Here is an 18970-nt window from a genome sequence, read left to right on the forward strand (position 1 = left end):
CTGTGGTGCCGTTAGCCCTAGCCAAAGGTATGCCTAGAAGGCATAGTTCTCATGTTTGCCCGGCACCCCTGGTCAGACTCGGGGTGTCCAGAATCATCTTCACTAACCAGATGAGAATACAGACTGAGCTCAAGGTCAGGGCCCCTTTATCTCTTTCACACAGGATTCTTTGGGGAAGAGTTCAAGCACCAAAGTACCCTTTATTTCTTTATTCCCTGCTTAGAGGAGCTGTAGAGATGGAAGATTCTTCAGTCCATTCTTTGTGTCAGCCTTGAGCTAAGTGTCAAATCTGTGGACAGTTTATCCAAGGAAGTGTTCATTCCCCATGTTTCTCTTGGGACACAATTATGGAGTCAAGTTCAATTCCTTATGAGGTCAGCCTTGTAAGATTTCGCCCACATTTTATTTCTCTTTCATTTCTTCAGGAACTTTGGAAATTATATAAGTAATACAACTAAGTTCTTCAGCCATCAGACTGTAGAGGGGGGACATGCTTCCTCCGAACCACTCCAGCCTCCCACATGTGCTGCCGCAGTAAACGCCTGTGGGGTTCTTCAGCCCAGATCCCCATCTTTTCTCAGCCCGTTTGTATCCCCTCTTGACATGATACTCTGATTCTGTCATCTGTGCTGAGCCACCCGGGGCCGTCACCTTAGCCAAGTTACACTTGAGTTGGGATGATTTCTGTGCAAATGAAACCGTCTAGCCTCTTGATCAGGGTTATTGCTCCTTATGAAACACCTTCCGGGTAGAAGAGACTGACATCACATTTATATCTTACACACACACACACACAAAGAGAAGCAGTAAAAGGTATTGATATTAAAAAAATTTTTTTTCAGAGATTGTAAGTTGAAAAAGGACAGTAACTTGTACTTTTGTAAAGAATGGTATCTGAAAATTCTTGAGCTGTCTGCATACAAAGCTAAGAGCGTTGATTTGATTTTTAAAGTATTACCCAGACTTCTTATTGTCATCCTATGGACAGTTTCCACATCTGGGCTACTTTTGCTTTAGTGGGGATATACACTAAAATAATTTCCTTCTTACAGTTGTTGAATGCTATTTCCTAATTTCTTCCATTTAAAGCATTGTCATTAAACAAAATTTGGAGATGGGCAGCACATATTGGGGAAAATTTTTGCATATGCACACGACAAAAATCTAATTTCCTTAATGTACGTATGTAGAGTTCTTCAACTGACTAAAAAGTTGAATAACCCAATAGGAAAAGGGCAAAAGATATAAATTTGAAGAAAACAATTGCAAATGGCCAGTAAACATGAGAAGATATTCATGCCATGTATCTATCATGAAACACAAATCAAAACAAGTTGTCATTTTCCACCTGTCAAGTTAATTGAAATTATAAAATGTTTGAAAAGCCCCAGTGTTAAAGAGAAACATAGGAAACATGGGAAAAAAATACCATGTATTTGTTGGAATCATAAATTGTGTAACTTTTCTGAAGGATGATTTGGCAGTATTTATCAAAATGGGAAATGCACATACACTTTGACCATGAAATTCCACAGATATGCAAAGATAATGTGAAATGATCATGTTTAAAGCATTATTTATAATAGTCTAAACTGAAAGCAATCTCTGTGTCCCTCAGGACAGTTTATAGCAGTTTTAAGTATTTACTAAGCCAGTCGAGTAGCATTCAGCAGTTTAAAAAATGTGTAAGCTATATATGGAAGAAGAGTGAGAAAAAATGTAGAAGACTGTGAATAATATGGCCATATTTATATTTCTTAAAAAGCCGGAGGAAGGAATAAAAGGATGCTACATATACTTGTATGTGAAAAAAAAAGTTCTTTGAAAAAATACACCAGCAACAGAGAGCTGTAAATTCTGGGAAGAGGTCCAGGAAGGGGAGAGACCTTTAATTGTTTTAAAATGCCTAATTTCGAATTTAATTAAAACAGTTCTGTGTGACAAAGAGGAGTGGTTTAGTTGTGTTGAGAGACAGTAATAAACAATCACATCCTTTCTCTTCTCCCAACCCGCACACTCCTCCTGTCCCCACTTCATCCTCATCCTTAAGATTACTGCTCTTCAGGAGAAGTAACTGAGGGTCTTCACTTTCCCCAGGGGACAGGTTTTGAGATAGAAAACAAATATGAGTGAAGTGGCCAAAGTGTTGGCAGTTGAGGGAAAAACAAAGACTTTGTCCAGTACTGGCATTGTAGTGCCATGTGCTAAGAACAAACCATTCTTTGGTTATTCCAATTAGTCATTTCAAATAATTCAGACAAAACCTGATCTATATATCAAATCCTATATAGGAATATTACTCAGCCATCAAAAAGAATGAAATATTGCCATTTTCAGTGATGGAGCTAGAGTGTATTATGCTAAGTGAAATACGTCAGTCAGAGAAAGACAAATACCATATCATCTCACTCATATGTGGAATTTAAGAAAGAAAACATGAACATATGGGAAGGGGGGAAAGAAAAAAAGGAGACAGGGAAATAAGCCGTGAGGGACTCTTAATGACAGAGAACAAACTCAGGGTTGCCGGAGGGAGGTGGGTGGGGGTAGGCTCGATGGGTGATGGGTATTCAAGAGGGCACTTGTGATGAGCACCGGGGTTATGTAAGTGATGGGTCACTGACTTCTACTCCAGAAACGGATAATGCACTATATGTTAACTGACAAAATCTAAATATATAAAAAAAATAGTGTATTGACACAGAATCTATCACACATTGTTGATGGCTGTTCAAGTTGATACAATATCTAGGGAGGTCAGGTCCAAAAATTTATTACTACTTAATATGAATATATGCTTTCATTCAGCAATTCTACCTCAAGGAATTGATCAAAAATATATGTGTACACATACATAAAGATGAAATAATTCATTGCAACATTGTTCGTACTAGCAAAAGACTGGAAACAATCTAAATATTCATTAACAGACTATTTCAGTAAATAGTGCATCTATAAAAAATTTAAAAATAAAATAATTCGGGTAAACATAATGGCATTTTCCTAAAGAAAAATTTGTTTTGGATTTCCTGGGTAATTATTCCAATTGCTTATTGCTCCTATAGGAAAAATAAGATTATTAAATCATCATCCTTATTTCCATGGCTAATTTGAGGTCAGAGTCTTTGGGGTTTTTGATGGAATCTATTTTGACGTAGGCTTTTGCCTTCTTGAAAGAGGGCCGGACGTGTCTCTATCCCCCCAGTACACAGAAAGTGTGTTTTGACGCCTGGATTCACTTATAAAAAAGATCTTACTGTACTACTCACCTTTTCTAGTTGCCTCTACCATTTAAAATTTACCCAGTAGCGTTTTACTTAGGTTTTTTTTTTTAATACTTCAGAAAGTTATTTAAAATGTTGAGGTACATTGAAGTATCGTTTAAGCACTTAACATAAAATTGAGTGTTTATGATTTTCCAGTTCCCAGCCCCTCTCCTCCCATCACCTGTCCCCTGCCCCCACCTCCCCAGAAGACTGCTTCTAGTGTCATAAACTTGTCCTTCATTTCACCTTCGAGGCCCCCTCATCAGTACTCTGGCTGTCTGGGCGCCATATCCGGAGACACCCTGTGCCGAGTGATAAGCTCTTCTACCAGCTTTCCTACATGGTTGAGAAGGATGTTTTCTCAACTTTATTTCTGTTTTTTTCATGGCCACCCAAATTCTCCCTCTCCGTTTTTTCTTCTAATCCGAATTCTCTGGTAGTGACCGTGCGCATTTCTTTCAGATGGAGATTACTTTACCTTTACCAGACACGAACCCATTGGAGTGTGTGGACAGATCATCCCGGTGAGTGAATCTCCTCACGCCTCCTATTTATTTCCTCCTATTTATTTTCATTGGAACCAGTTCTCTTAAAGGTACTTAAAACATGAACCTCAGCGAGGTATGCTTTCCATTACTTGGGGGGGCGGATTGAGCTCATGTTGTTGACATATCTTTAACAGCCTCCCCGCAAATGCTTATTTGAACAGGTTAATAGGGTTTCGGCTCCGTTACCAGGAGTTGAGTTCTCAAGCCATGGAATTCTCATGATTAAAATAAGCAAAGCCCAGTGTATTAATAACCTGCCCTTGCTTATGGATGTCCGTTCCGCTTATGGAAAATTAATGCTTTGTTATATTTGCTTGTTTATTTTTTAGAACTATGACTCACCATCTTTCCAGGCATATTGTTTTATATGGTCTTTTAATCCATTCTTTCCCACTGTTTCTTTTCACAAGAATCTAGATAGAAGAGTCTACAGAAGACACAGCAGTACAACTAACGTCATGGTCATAATTGAAACCATGCCGGGCTGTTGTATGTCTTGTAAAGGGAAATAGATGTAGTGCTTAGTGTTTGGATTGGAACATTAAACATTGTCTTTTTTTTCCCCCCTCTCTCATACACAGCCTTGGCACTGTCTAAAACATCATCGAATCTTCCAGCAATACTAGCTAATCACTCTGGCAGGGATTTCAGGGGCGGCTCAAATTAAACTCTTACGGTAGAGGCAAGAAGTGCGCTCTTTCCAAAATATAGGAGAAAGTCATCTTTGGCTTTGGGAAGGGGCAAAGAATTTTGACAGGTATTAGTATTTTCTTAAGTGATTGGCAAGCTGTGGGTTTCTGTGAAATTTACTAGAGAATGAAACAGAAAATGAGAGGTTGGGTTATGTTCTCCTGCTCCTAACCCACCTAGGGAGGTCCCACTTGGACCAGGCCAGGGGTGAGGCCCGTCACCTTCATCCCAGGAACTCAGACCTGCTCTTCTCGCCCTTCCCCAGAGGCAAGCTCGGAGCTCCAGCGTTCACTGACAGCACAAGAGCCACTTGTCAGGCAACTCCGGCTCAATTACCGCACTCCAAGATTTATATACTGTAGATGGAATTAAAACATCACTGTGGACTCCCAAGTTTATAAACAACTAAGGGGAAAAGAAATTGGGTGTTTGGTGAAGGCAAGACACTTGTATATTTTTGCAAGCTTGCCAGGGCCAGTGAGAATCTTTCAAGGGTGGCAGCTGAGATGCTTCAGGCAGAAACACATTGTGGTCAAGGGCTGAAGCCAGGGGACCAGGATTTCTGTTTTCTTTCTTAATGAAATTATCAATGACACCTGATAGGACTGAGGTTCATCCCTGTGCTTATGTGACAACACAAGCTCAATATTGTTTTTAGAATCAGCTTAACTTAGGCCCCGAATTCAGACACCCCTCTACATTTCTCAGCTTCCCATTAGTTTATTTTGCAATGGAAAGGAAGCAAATGAAAATGTTTGCGTCCTCATCAGTCGATGCAGTTTCTCTTTCGTCTTCGTGTGCTTTGTGACAATACGTGTACGTAAAGAAAAGGCACTCCCTTGAAGTACACGTTGACTTAACAGCCAGAGTTTTCTTTTCCAGCTCTTCCACGCTGAAGAGCTCTCTCAAACCCGTCTGAAACTCCTGGTGCAAAATCACGAAGGCAAGAACAAGTTTTCATACACAACAACTTACTGGAACCAAAGTCTAATTTCAAAAACCTATAAAATGTCAACAGTGAAAAACCAAACCAAAACAAAGAAAAAACAGAGACTCCCTTTTCACCCTGAGATCTCCTTTGGTGGGTGGTTGCGATATAGTAATTTGCTGAACCGAGAGAAGAGGAGAGATTTTCAAGGCCAGTCCTCTCTTCTCTTCTTAATGAAGTAATTAAAATATCCAAACATCCCTACTCTGTGGCGGACAAGATTTATGTTGAGGACTCGTCTGAGAAATCTGAGCAGGCACAGCTTGAAAACAAAGTCGTAGAGGAATATTTTTTCATTTATCAACCTTGAGTTTTTTCCTTTCAGTGGAACTTCCCCCTGCTGATGTTTGCTTGGAAAATTGCTCCAGCTCTTTGCTGCGGCAATACGGTAGTTATTAAACCGGCCGAACAAACACCGCTCAGCGCGCTCCACATGGGAGCCCTCATCAAGGAGGTAAGGGAAACTCACTTGAGGAGTGGCTCCCACTCGCCTAGCCGTTGGGGCCTACTGGAGCATATCCGCTTTACTGTGCTTCATCAGCTTTCACAAGCCACATTTCCTCCAATTCTGTTTTGTTAGGCTGGCTTTCCGCCGGGAGTCATCAATATTTTGCCAGGATACGGGCCAACGGCTGGGGCAGCAATAGCTTCTCACATTGGCATAGACAAGATTGCGTTCACAGGGTCAACTGAGGTAGGTACCCGAGAAGCCGTGGGTTGGGGAACAGTCCTGCAAAGGAGTAGAGGATTTGAAAGAAAACAGAATGTGTTATCTATAGGCGGGACGCCGAAAGAGCAGTGAGTACCCAAGCTCTCAAACAGTGGCAAAGGTGTCATATAGCTAGAACACTCGCGAATGTCAAAGTCAAGTTGTGCGTTGACCTTTCGATGGTGCAGATCTTGGAGTGTTTTTCGTGATGCCATCTGTGGAAAACCTGTCCCAGAAAACAAAACAAAACAACACCCTATTGTAGTTTGAAATAAAAGGAACACTTCCCAGAGGCAAAAAGAAACAAACAAACAAAATCTATCCCAGAAGCTGGGGTTCTAAACACTTTTCTGAGTCAAGGACTTTAATGGCAGAAGCAGGTTAAGAAGCTGGAAATCCAAACTAATCTCTAGTAGAGATTAAAATGGAAACACAGCTCTGTCTCCCCGCGATTTCACCAGACCCTGTGGATGTAGTTGGCATCTAACTATGCCCATGGGCCACAAGGGATGAGAAAGAGCGGGGTCAGCAGACTTTTCCGGGAGAAGGCCAGCGAGTAAATCCTGGAGACCTTGCAGCTCCTACTGTTTCTGCTGCGACTACTGCACTCTGACCTTGTGGAGCAGGAAGCGGCAGCCGTAGGTAATGTGCGGGCTGAGCATGGCTGCAGGCCCATCAGACTTTGTTTATAGACACTGAGATTCGAATTTCATATAATTTTTACACATCCCAAAATATTACTGGTCTTCCCCCACCCCAATCATTTAAAAACACAATAATGGTTTTTAGTTTGCAGGCCATACTAAAATAGACAGTAGGCCAAATTCGGCTCATGGGCCACAGTTTATTAACCCTTGATAAAGAGTCACAAGTCTGCCTAGAAAGATCTCTCCTGAAATGTTACTCTACATGTCTCGGATTCAGGTAACAGAGATGATTTTAAAAAAGAGTCTGATTCATAGTTTTAAGTAGAACTTGCCAGATGACCTCCCCTTTGAACGAAGGATGTTTGCAGATCTAGAACAGTGCTGCCTCACAGAAAATCCGTGAGCAACACTTGTAATTTAAAATTTGCTATTAGCCACATTAAAAACGTTTTAAAACAAGTGACATTAATTTTAACAATACATTTTATTTAATCCAGTATTGCCAAAATAATATTTCAGCGCAGGGTCAAAATAACAAGTCATGGTCATAGTATTTTGCATTCTCTTCTCAACACGAAGTCTTTGAAATCCGGCGTGTAGTCTGCCTTTACAGCGCATGTCAACGCAGACCAGCCCCTGGTGAGTCTCTGCGGCCGCACATGCTAGACATGCCCACACCGGACGGCGCGGGCGGAAGGGCTTGACTGTATCAGCAGATGCAATTAATGATACTGGGTTAAATGGACTCATGTTAAAAAGTTTCAGAAGAGATTGGTTAATAAACCTGAGTGTTAATTTATAGTTAGAGATTCTAGAGTGTTAGGTTTATAAAGAGTTAATCTTGTTTCCAAACCTCTTATTCTAGTCGTACTTGTTATAATAATTTGCAGTTTTAATGAAATCTATAAACCAAAATGTGGGTGTGAAAGGAAATCATAGCTCCTATTTGAACTAAGTCTAGCACTTTGAAAAGATTTGCTAAGGACTAGATGCCTTAAAAACTGCAATCAACGAGGAGTGGGCAAGACAATTGTAAGAACTTGGGGCAAAACATAAACCTAGACACAATGTGCACCCGGCTCGCTTTATAAATATTTTTAAGTCTTCACTCCACTTTAAAGAAACTGCAACCAGAAATCTTAAACAGTATTTTAGGGGGTTTCATCAGAAAGGAAAGGTAAACCCATAATTAAAGAAAAGTCCTTGGTTCCATATCCAAAGACTAGAGAATGAATGTTCATATTTTTTAAATTAAAATGAAATCTCTAAGGCTATTTCCCTGCTTTAACCTTTTTTTAAATTAACCAGTCATGGGGAGCCTGGATGGTTCAGTCAGTTGAGCGTTCGACTCTTGATTTCTGCTCAGGCCATGATCTCAGGGTCGTGAGATTGAGCCCTGCGTCCGGCTCCACACTAGGCATGGAGCCTGCTTAAGATTTTCTCTCTCTCTCCCCCTCTGCCCTCCCCCAACTTGCGTGCATGCTCTCTTTCTTTCTCTCTCAAAAATAAGTAAATCCGTTAACTAACCAGTCAGTGGTCCACATTGAGCCAGTTAAGGGCTTTCTACCGTGTAATATTTTTTTAAATAAAAATGAGATCGTAATATATAAAATGAGATACTAGCACCTTACGTGTCAGTACTTACAGATCTCCTTCATTCATTTTCATAGCTGAATAGCATACTCTTGCATCAGTGTGTCATGGTTCAATTAAACCTTACTAATGTGTGCACCTGGGTGGCTCAGTCGGTTAAGCTTCTGCCTTCGGCTCAGGTTGTGATCCCAGGGTCCTGGGATCGAACCCCACATTGAGCCCCGCATTGGGGTCCCTGCTCTGTGGGGACTCTGCTTCTCCCTCTCTCTCTGCCTGCTGCTCCCCCTGCTTGTGCTCTCTCTGTCAAATAAATAAATAAACTCTTTAAAAAAAAATAAAAGATAAAACCTCACTAATGTACACTTCAGGGTTTGGGGAGGTTTTTTTTCACTTTTTCCCCCTATGACACAGACTACCGAAATGAAAATCTTCAGAGATCTAAGATAAATTTTGTTTATATACATATTAGACATTCTGCTAGATGCAGTTTAGAAGTGGAATTATAAAAAGGATGTTTATGTTTTAATTTGCTTATTACCAAGAATGCGTTAGAGTGATGATTTCATTCATAAAGTCTCTTTATGTATTAAGTATGTTAATCTTTTGTTCCTTGGAGGATTTGCAGATATTCTCCGTTCTTTGCTTTTTAACTTTTTAAAGAATAGAATTGTTTGCCATGCACAAGTTTTAAATTTGTATGTAGTCTTTTCTTTCATTCTTTTCATGGCCTCTGGGTTTCCCGTGATCTTTAAAGAAACCCCTCTAAGATGATGCAGATGGTCCTTAACATTGTCTTTCTGTACCTTCCTAGTTTTGTTCTTAAGTCTTTAATCTGGTTTGAATTTATGTGCATGTGTAATGAAAGGTGAGACCTAAGTTTATTTCTAATTTATTTTTAAGTTTTTATTTAAATTCCAGTTAGTTAACATACACTGTAATATTAGTTTCTTGTTGTACAATGTAGTGATTCAGCACTTCCACACATCACCCTGTGCTCATGACAACAAGTGCCCTCCGTCATCCCCATCACTTATGCCACCCAGCCCCCTACCCACCTCCCCTCTGGTGACCATCCGTTTGTTCTCTGCAGTTAAGAGTCTGTTTCTTGATTTTCCTCTCTCTCTCTTTCCCCCCCTCCCCCGTTTGCTTGTTTGTTTTGTTTCTTAAATTCCATACAAGAGTGAAATCATATGGTATTTGTCTTTCTCTGACTCATTTCACTTAGCATAGTAAACTCTAGCTCCACCCACATCACTGCAAATGGCAAGATTTCATTCTTCTTATGGCTAAGTACTATTCCATTGTATATATGTATACACCACATCTTTTTTTATCCATTCATCTATTGATGGACACTTGGGCTGCTTCCAGAGTTTGGCTATTATAGATAATGTTGCTATGAACATCGGGGTGCATGTATCCCTTCAAATCAGTATTTTTGTATTCTGTGGGTAAATCCCTAGGAGTGAAATTGCTGGCTTGTCGTGTAGTTCTATTTTTAACATTTTGAGGAACCTCCATACTGTTTTCCAGAGTGGCTGCAACAGTTTGTATTTCCACCAACAGTGCAGGAGGGTTCCCCTTTCTCCACATCCTCACCAACACCTGTTGTTTTCTATGTTGTTGATTTTAGCCATTCTGACTGGTGTGAGGTGGTATCTCACTGTAGTTTTGATTTGTATTTCCCTGATGACCAGTGATGCTAAGTTTATTTTTTTTATAAGTGAGTGTTCAGTTACTCGAACACCATTTATTAAACTATCCTTTTGCAGCTAATTCGAATACATTAACTTTATATGATAAATTTCCATATATACATGTTTCTGTTTTAGGACTCTCAATTTTATTTGTCTGTTCTTTCACTAGTATCAGATTGCTTCAATTACTAAGTTTTATTTATTTATTTTTCTTTCCTTTTATTTTTAAGATTGTATTTATTTATTTATTTATTTTAAATATTTTTTATTATACTATGTTAGTCACCATACAGTACATCCCTGGTTTCTGATGTAAAGTTCTATGACTCATTAGTTGCGTATAACACCCAGTGCACCATGCTATACGTGCCCTCCTTACTACCCGTCACCGGTCTATCCCATTCCCCCACCCCCCTCCCCTCTGGAGCCCTCAGTTTGTTTCTCAGAGTCCATAGTCTCTCATGCTTCATTCCCCCTTCTGATTACCCCCCCTTTCTTTATCCCTTTCTTCCCCTACCGATCTTCCTAGTTCTTATGTTCCATAGATGAGAGAAATCATATGATAATTGTCTTTCTCTGCTTGACTTATTTCACTTAGCATTATCTCCTCCAGTGCCGTCCATGTTGCAGCAAATGTTGAGAATTCGTTCTTTCTGATAGCTGAGTAATATTCCATTGTATATATGGACCACAGCTTCTTAATCCAGTCATCTGTTGAAGGGCATCTTTAAAAGGTGTTGCAATAGGGGTCTCTGGGTGGCTCACTTGGTTTAGTGTCCGACTCTTGGTTTCAGCTCAGGTCATGATCTCAGGGTTGTGGGATCCAGCCCCACCTTGGGCTCCCCACTCAGTGGACAGTTCTGCTTCCCCTCTCTCTTTCCCCCTGCCATTCCCCCCATTCGTGTGCTCTCTCTCTCCAATAAATAAATCTTTAAAAAAAGATGTTGCAGTACGGCAGGCAAGACACCCTCTTATTTGGTTTTTCAAAACTTTTAAGCTATTCTTGCCCATTCTTTCAGATAAAATTTCAAATTGATTTTCTAAACACTTTGCCTTCCTCCCAAAAACTCGCATTGGAATTTTGATTGGTGTTACATTATCTGCCTGTACTAAATTGAGGGTGAGGGCTTTCTAGAAGTACAAGACTGACTTCTCATCTAGGAGCACCACACAGATCTCTTCGTTTACGTGTCAGTCACATAGGGTTTTGAAGTCACAATGTCATGTATTGGCAAGTTATATTGATGCATGACCAGTCTTTCAGGCTGGACAAGAAGTGGCGTAGCGAGGGGCACCTGGCTCGGTTACGCATCTGCCTCTGGGTCAGTTCGTGACCCCAGGGTCCTGGGATGGAGTCCCACACTGAGCTTGAGCTCCCTGCTCAGCAGGGAGTCTGCTTCTCCCTCCCCCTGCCCCTTCCCACCCCCTGCTATGTGCGCGCGCTCTCTCTCTCAAATAAATAAATAAAATCTTAAAAAAAAAATGAAGTGGCGTAGTGAATCGGTAAGAACATAAGCACTTTTTTTCTGGGCTGCTTGGGTTCAAATCTCTGTCTTGCCATTTTTTCAACTTTTTAAAATATTTCATTGAAGTATAATGCACATTCAATGAAATACGTAATACCAGATGTACACAAAATTACGTACATAGTCATTGCCCAGATAAGGACACAGAACACTTCCAAACCCTAAGAAGATGTTTCATGTCTTTTGTGGGTAATACCCTTGACCCCAGGCAACCACTGATCCTTTTTCTATTTTTGCTTATGCTAGACTTTTATATAAATGGAGTAATGCAACATGTACTCTCTCGTGTTGGTTTTTTATTGTTGTTTTTGTTGTTATTTAATGTTAAAGAATTATTGATGTGATTGCGTGTAAATGTCCCATCCTGATTTTTGTTTTCTACTTGTCCCATCTGTTTTTTTGTTCCTTCCTCCCTTTTCTGCCTTCTTTTGGGCTGAAGTGAGTACTCCATTTTAACTTTTATTTTGGGTTATTAGCTCTTCCTCTTTTTAAAGTGGCAGCTTTAGTAATTACAATATGCATCTCAATCACAGTCTATCATTAAATAGTGTCGTTACTTCATATGTAATATAATGACGTACAACAGAATTCTTCCACTTTCCTTTCCATCCTTTATGCTGTTGCCTTGTCATTTACTCCTGTGTATATTATATATTCTTTTTGGTAAGTCAACTATCTATGTAAAAATTTTAATGTGAGAAAGCAATTATTTTGCATTTACTCACAAACTTGCCATTACTGGCCCTCTTCTTTTTTTGGTGTAGACCCAGGTGTCTTTCGGATACCGTTTTCCCTGTGTTACTGTCTTTCTTGAAACATTTCTTAGACTGCAGGTTGTTAGTGGCAAACTCTTTTGGCTTTTGTCTGCAAATGTCTTTATTTTGTTTTCTTTTTTTTTTTATGACTTTCTTCTGAATACAGAATTCTGATTTGGCAGTTTTTATTTTGTTTTATTTTACTTTATAAAGACGTCATTCTGTTGTTTCCTGACTTGTACTGTTTCTGATGAGAACTTAGCAGTCATTATTTTTGTTTTACTGCATGTAATGTTTTTTTCTCTGGACGCTTTGAAGATATTCTCTTTTCACTAATTCGATTCTTATGTGCTTTGGTATAGTGTTCTTTGCTTTGTTTTTTTCCTAATTGAGTTTCATTGAAAATTTTTGGATCTATGAATTTACAGCTGGATCTGTAAGTTTATAGTTTTCATCAAATTTTGAAAACTTCAACCATTATTTTTTCAAATATATATATATTTATTTATTTTCTTTAAATATACATATATATACATACACACATATATAGTTGTTTGTTGTATAATTGTATGTATAGTTTGTTTGTTTGTTTGTTTGTTTTCATGTCCATTAATTTTGGAAAGGCTTGTTACCACGTGGATTTTGTTGTCTTCCTTTAAAGAGTGCTGGGTTGGTTTGTTTTTGACTCATGGTTAAGTCACTTGCAGGACAGCTTGACCCTTTTGACCTTGACTTTCAAGCTTTGTTGGGACTAGTTTATTTTTTACTAAATACTAAAATATACTAAGATTGCTAAGATCCTTCTGGAGCTTCCGCAGCACGCTCTCGGTGTTGAACCAGGTCTTTCCACTCTGGTTGGTCCAAACTCAAAGGTCTCCCCTCCCTGTATGAGCTCCGGGGATTAGCAGCATACAGATGACCCGGTCTTTGTTTTTTATCCAGGCTCGTGGAGTCTCACCCTATGTAGGCCCCGCTTAGCATTCAGCCAAAGACTCAGGGGGACCCCCTTGCCAATTTCTGGACCTCATTCTCTCCCTCTGGTAGTAAGTCCCTCACCTTTTAGCCACCTCAGCCTCTGTAAACTCCAATAATTTTCATCAATTTACTGAGACCACCCTGTTCTACTTTGGTCTCCCCAGCCCATGCTGCAGTGGAGAAAGTCTTTTGGCAAAGAGGTCTTCCCTTATTCGTTTCTCTTACCTCTAGGATCACAGTCCCATACTGCCCGCTGGCCAGTTTGAAGGAAGCAGTTGCACATACTTTTCTGGTTGTTTACAGTGGGAAGACAAGTCCAGGGCCCTTACTCCATTATGACCTAGAAGCAGAAGCCTCTGTGGCCTCTTTTGATTAATTTTGATACTATTCTTTGATTTCTTTCTTAAGATTTCAGGTAGATCATAGTTTGTCCTCGTCCTCATTGCCTCAAGTTGCATAGATCGCTGTCAGTAGGGTTATAAATTTATTTACTTGCTGGTCATATATGCAGATTTTGGGGTGGCATTCTCTTTGGAGTCTATCTTAGGCATTCTTCTCACTACCTCAAGCAATATCTGATGTGTAGTCAACATGCATTATAAATATTTGTTAGCCCCATAAAGGAGGGAGGACTGCATCTGAGGGGAAAAAAGCCTAATCTCAGAGCTAGAAAGTGATGATTACGCAATGCTCAGCACAAGCGTAGCTACCGTCTGCCAACACACAACGCTATCACAGTATCATTAAATATCAAGATATTTAAGTTGAAATGAAAACTACCTCATTCAAAGATGACAATATTTAAGAAAAAGATAATTCTCCATCTTAATCCCCCAGTTGCTCATATTCACACTGGGAGAAATGTAGGCCTATCTTCCTCTTCTCTTGGGGGAAAATGAAATGGTATATGGGGACCAATGGGCATCAAGGCCCTGGAGGACAGTAACTCCAGCCACGGGGACCCTTGTGAGCAATATGTTGTACTGGCAGAGAATCAGCGAATGCTGGAATCCACTCGGTTCTCAGAATCATTTCCCAAGCCTGATGTAAAGGACCAGCATTTTCAAAGAGTTCAATGCGTGTTTTGCTGGGATGTAAAATGAGAGATTAGGTTTCACCGTTTGCCTCCCAAAAGCAAAGGTAGTTTTCATTTTCTGTCATTTCAGACAGCTCTACTTTTAACTGGCATCGAAGCTGCAGAGCTTATAGATTTTATGCTAAATCAGTGTGTATCCTTAGTCTCTTCTGGAAGCGAAAAGCCTTATAGAGATGGGGGAAAAAACCAGCCCTAAGAACCTAAATCACGCCAGCTGAGACATACCGAGAAGTTGGTGTGTGTTTGATTTCTTAATGCCCAAAATACTTGGAGTGAACCAACACTGGACAGCAGATGTTCAGTGACTGCTAAACCAGGAATCCCAGCATTCTAGTGGAAGTATTTCATAGTCAAAGGACACAAAGATGTGCCAGAATTAGATAAAATATTAGGCTTTACCTTATACCTATTTCTCATAAATCATCTTTCTACTCCTTAGATTATATTACTCTCCCCTGTACTGAGGCTGGGTTAGTCTCTATCTGCAAAGCTATCCAGTGCCTTATAACCAGAGTTAATCAGTGAGCCAAACCGTTAGTAATGAATCCAGTCAGTCTCATGGTAACAAAGACCTCCTCATAGAATCTTAGGTTAGTTTAGGAATTTTAGAGCTTTAATGTCATTCAGCTTGAGTTACTTTCTTTCAATCCTTTACTGAGAGCCTCTTAAAGGAAAATAAGGTACTACTTTTTTCCTAAATGAAAGTTTGAAAGAACACTGCGTCACAACACCACACTTTGCTTCTTTAAAAAAACAAGGTGGGGGGGGGCGCCTGGGGGGCACAGCGGTTAAGCGTCTGCCTTCGGCTCAGGCGTGATCCCGGCGTCATGGGATCGAGCCCCACATCAGGCTCCTCCGCTAGGAGCCTGCTTCTTCCTCTCCCACTCCCCCTGCTCGTGTTCCCTCTCTCGCTGGCTGTCTCTATCTCTGTCGAATAAATAAATAAAATCTTCAAAAAAAAAAAAAAAAAACAAGGGGGGAGGTTAAAAAAAAAACCCACAGAGGAGATCACTTTTTCAGTAAGAAATTCCAAGCACAGTCTTCAAGTCACACTAAAGGCAATCAAGATTAAATAAGACATGTCAGATCCATATCAGAAAAGTAGACATAATTTCAACTTCTATTATGGTGGGGTGAATTTGTTCACAGTACATGTGATTATTTTATCCTTCTAGCCTTCGGATGCCTACCTGTCGATAAGGGACGAAGGTATCTAATTCATGGATCTGAAGATATAATAAGCTAATATATGTAATGTGTTTAGGACAGGGCCTGGTTCTTAGTAAAGTCCCAGTAAGTATTAGCTGTCATTGTTTCCTGTTTATTTCTTTTTTTTTTTTTTTAAGATTTTATTTATTCATTCGGCAGAGATAGAGACAGCCAGCGAGAGAGGGAACACAAGCAGGGGGAGTGGGAGAGGAAGAAGCAGGCTCCTAGCGGAGGAGCCTGATGTGGGGCTCGATCCCATAACGCCGGGATCACGCCCTGAGCCGAAGGCAGACGCTTAACCGCTGTGCCACCCAGGCGCCCCTGTTTCCTATTTATTTCTAAATGAAATGTATAAAACAATTTATGCTTGGGAAAGTGGGGTAGAATAGAAAGGGGCTGGATTCAACCAACCTGGGATCAAATCCCAAATCTCCTGCTGTGTGACCTTTGGCAAATTAGTTAGTCTTTCTGACCTCTTGTTTCTTCATCTACTAAGACAGCCTGTGAATAACTCCTAATTCCTGCTGTCCTCTGGCAGTTTTACCTTCCATTTGTTTGTTTTAGGGCTTTTATAAATAGTTTACAAATATGTTTGTCTTCTAATGAATGTGGGGGTGTTTCTGTTTGTTTTTGCTACTCTGTTTTACTTTTTTTGAAAGATTGCCCAGGTACTTGCTTGAATAAACTGATTTTATTTTATTTTATTTTTTTATAATAATTTTTTATTATGTTATGTCAGTCACCATACATTGGATAAACGGATTTTAAATCCTTTTTTTTTTTCTTTGAGTGAGATAGGGTACTTGATTTAGAGAGCATGCTAGAAGAGGACACTTGGTGCTTGTTAAGGAACTTGCCTATGATTCCACTATGGCCTAGAGCGGGGCCCCTCCCACAGCCTGTGTTTGCCAGAACCGAATCCTAGAGAGGGAGAATTTCTTTGCAGCAACGTGTAATGTGGTTACCATGTTTTCCAGTAGTTCTTCAAGGACTCCTTCACCTGCAAGGATTGGGGGAGGGGGCCGGAGGGGCTTGTCTAAATGCAGATTCCTGAGCACCACCCAGGAGCCTCTAAGAACAACTGGAAATGAGGTCCAGGGATTCTCATTTTAATGAGCTTTTCTAGTAATTCTTATGTTCACTAACTTTAATCACTAGTTTATATAGCATTTGACTGGTTGGGTCATACCCCAAAACATGTTCTTAGACCCTTCGAAGAAAACAACTACAGCTCTGAGTTCGCTAACCTGTCACTCACAGTGTCAGCTCTGTCTGTAAGTTCATTCCAGGGATTGTATCTCTTCCAAGCACCAGAAGGGGAAAAAGTGAATTCAAAATCAGTTTAGCACAGCAAGCACGTCCAAAGCATTCCCTTCATCCTTCATAATTTCTCCAAAGAGAAACAGCAAAAAGGGCTGTATTTATTTAGAAGTTTACAAACTTTCCCAAAACCTCACACATACTACCGAACTGTACTGTATTGGTAATCAGGGAGAACCCTGACGGACTACAGGGGAGCTCACTGCCACAGGGCCAGAGTTCCCCAGTGATTATATTTCTCTGAAGAAGCAGACACTCACACAGTGCACCTGTAAAGTGCTAAGACTTTTCTCATTTCCATAAGCTACGCCTCCGGAACAAGGACCATAGCAAGACCTCTGTCACTTCTCAGTCTGTGTGTAGCTAATGACATTTCTCTCCTTCCTGCTCCCCAGAACCTGGAGCAGCCCCAGAGCCCCGAAGGGCCCAGACGGGCTTGCCAGCTGCCCAAGAGAGAGGACTCGGATAATCTTAGAACACAGAGTCCCCTTTCATCCGGTAAACACTGGGACTCCCTACGGTGGGCCAGGCCCTGATAAAGATGCCCTTAAGTCACTTCTTGTTTTACAAACGACCTTGGGGTTCCCCAGCACACGGAGGCTAAGATCACCCGAGTTCTTCACAAGCTTCCTCCTCCCTCTCTTCGCCAGTTCTTCTGTGTTTCAGGCCTGGTCTCCAGAGGGTTCTCCGGGCTCAGCACAGCTGCAAGCTCATGGCATCATCGCGTGCCCCCTGCAGAGGCTGTTCAAGGGAGCCCAGAGAATCAGCTGATGAATTCATAGAAAATTTTACGCTCCAGGCTTAGCTGGTCAGATTTTCTTCTTACGAGCAATTTTGTTGCCCTTCTCTGCATAAAAGCACTATCCCTAAGCGAAGAAGGTACAAGGTTCATTTCAGTCATTACTATTGGTTTCCGAACTTGGAAATTAACCACCATTTCCTGCTCCAACTCTTCGTCCTATAAGACCATCAGTGCAAAAGATTTTTCACCTGGCCTAACTTAATTGTCCGTTTAATTTTTAATTTATCAGTATGAAATAATAAATGAGGGAATCAACACAGTAGGTCACTTAGAATATTTCCTTGAAATAGCTCGCTGTAATTATTGGCCTCTTTTCTGAGCTGTAGACTTCTGCTTTCTAACTGCAGAGTGGACACCTCTACCTGGATGTCCAGACTCCTCCAGGTCACAGACAGGTCGGTTCATGACCTGGCCCTGCGCCTTCCCCTTTCTCCAGCCTTCCCAGACCGCTCGCAAAGCCCCACCTGTGCCATGCCTTTCGGTTCCGTGACCTTGCCCATGCTGCTTCTGCTGTCAGAGCGCCCTGCTCTCCGTTCCCTGCCCGTGAGCCCTGAGCGCCGTGGTTCTGTTCTGCCGTCCACGCAGGTAGATGAGAACTGGGCTACTGCTCTACTGAGTGTGGTGCTTCATTCTTACGGAGACCGGTTATCTCACATGTTGCCCTTTTTCTAGTTCTAATCATAATTCCTTCTTTTGTCCTCTGATCTGTTCTTTCTTTTCACCACCTTTGGCTTTCCTGTAAAGTTTTTTTTTTTCTCGTCACTTCTCTGTCCCTGTCAAGCTCAAATTATCTTAAAATTTAATTGATTTATTACTAATGCATTTGGCTTTAATTAAAACCATCAAATCATATTTTAAATAGTCAAGTAGATTCAATATCATCTCCCCATCAACAGTCCACAAAGGACAACAAGCAGAGGTAAGGCATAATTGCTCTAATGAAGTAACACTTTCATTGTTTAATGGATCTTTCTTGACAGTTTTATTGGGGTGTAATTGATATACAATAAATTGCACATATATATATACAATTTGATATGTCTTGAAGTATGTATCTACCTGTGAATCCCTCACCACGTTCAGATAGCAAATACATCCATCGCCCTCGGAAGTTTCCTGCTGGCCCTTTGTGATCTCTCTCCTCTCTCC

At 40.7% G+C, this 18970-nt stretch overlaps 1 protein-coding gene across 2 annotated transcripts in view; it reads left to right on the forward strand.

Annotated features, from left to right (window-relative positions):
* ALDH1A2 (aldehyde dehydrogenase 1 family member A2) overlaps window positions 1–18970 on the forward strand; it is a 94846-nt gene that overhangs the window by 50821 nt on the left and 25055 nt on the right. For both annotated transcript variants that reach the window (XM_040620594.1, XM_040620595.1), the window contains exons 5-7: window positions 3729–3790; window positions 5818–5946; window positions 6073–6186. In XM_040620594.1, the coding sequence (XP_040476528.1) occupies window positions 3729–3790; window positions 5818–5946; window positions 6073–6186 (305 nt within the window). The remainder of the gene's footprint in view (window positions 1–3728; window positions 3791–5817; window positions 5947–6072; window positions 6187–18970) is intronic.

The sequence above is a fragment of the Ursus maritimus genome, unplaced genomic scaffold (assembly GCF_017311325.1).
Source record: "Ursus maritimus isolate PB19 unplaced genomic scaffold, ASM1731132v1 scaffold_35, whole genome shotgun sequence".
Taxonomy (NCBI): domain Eukaryota; kingdom Metazoa; phylum Chordata; class Mammalia; order Carnivora; family Ursidae; genus Ursus; species Ursus maritimus.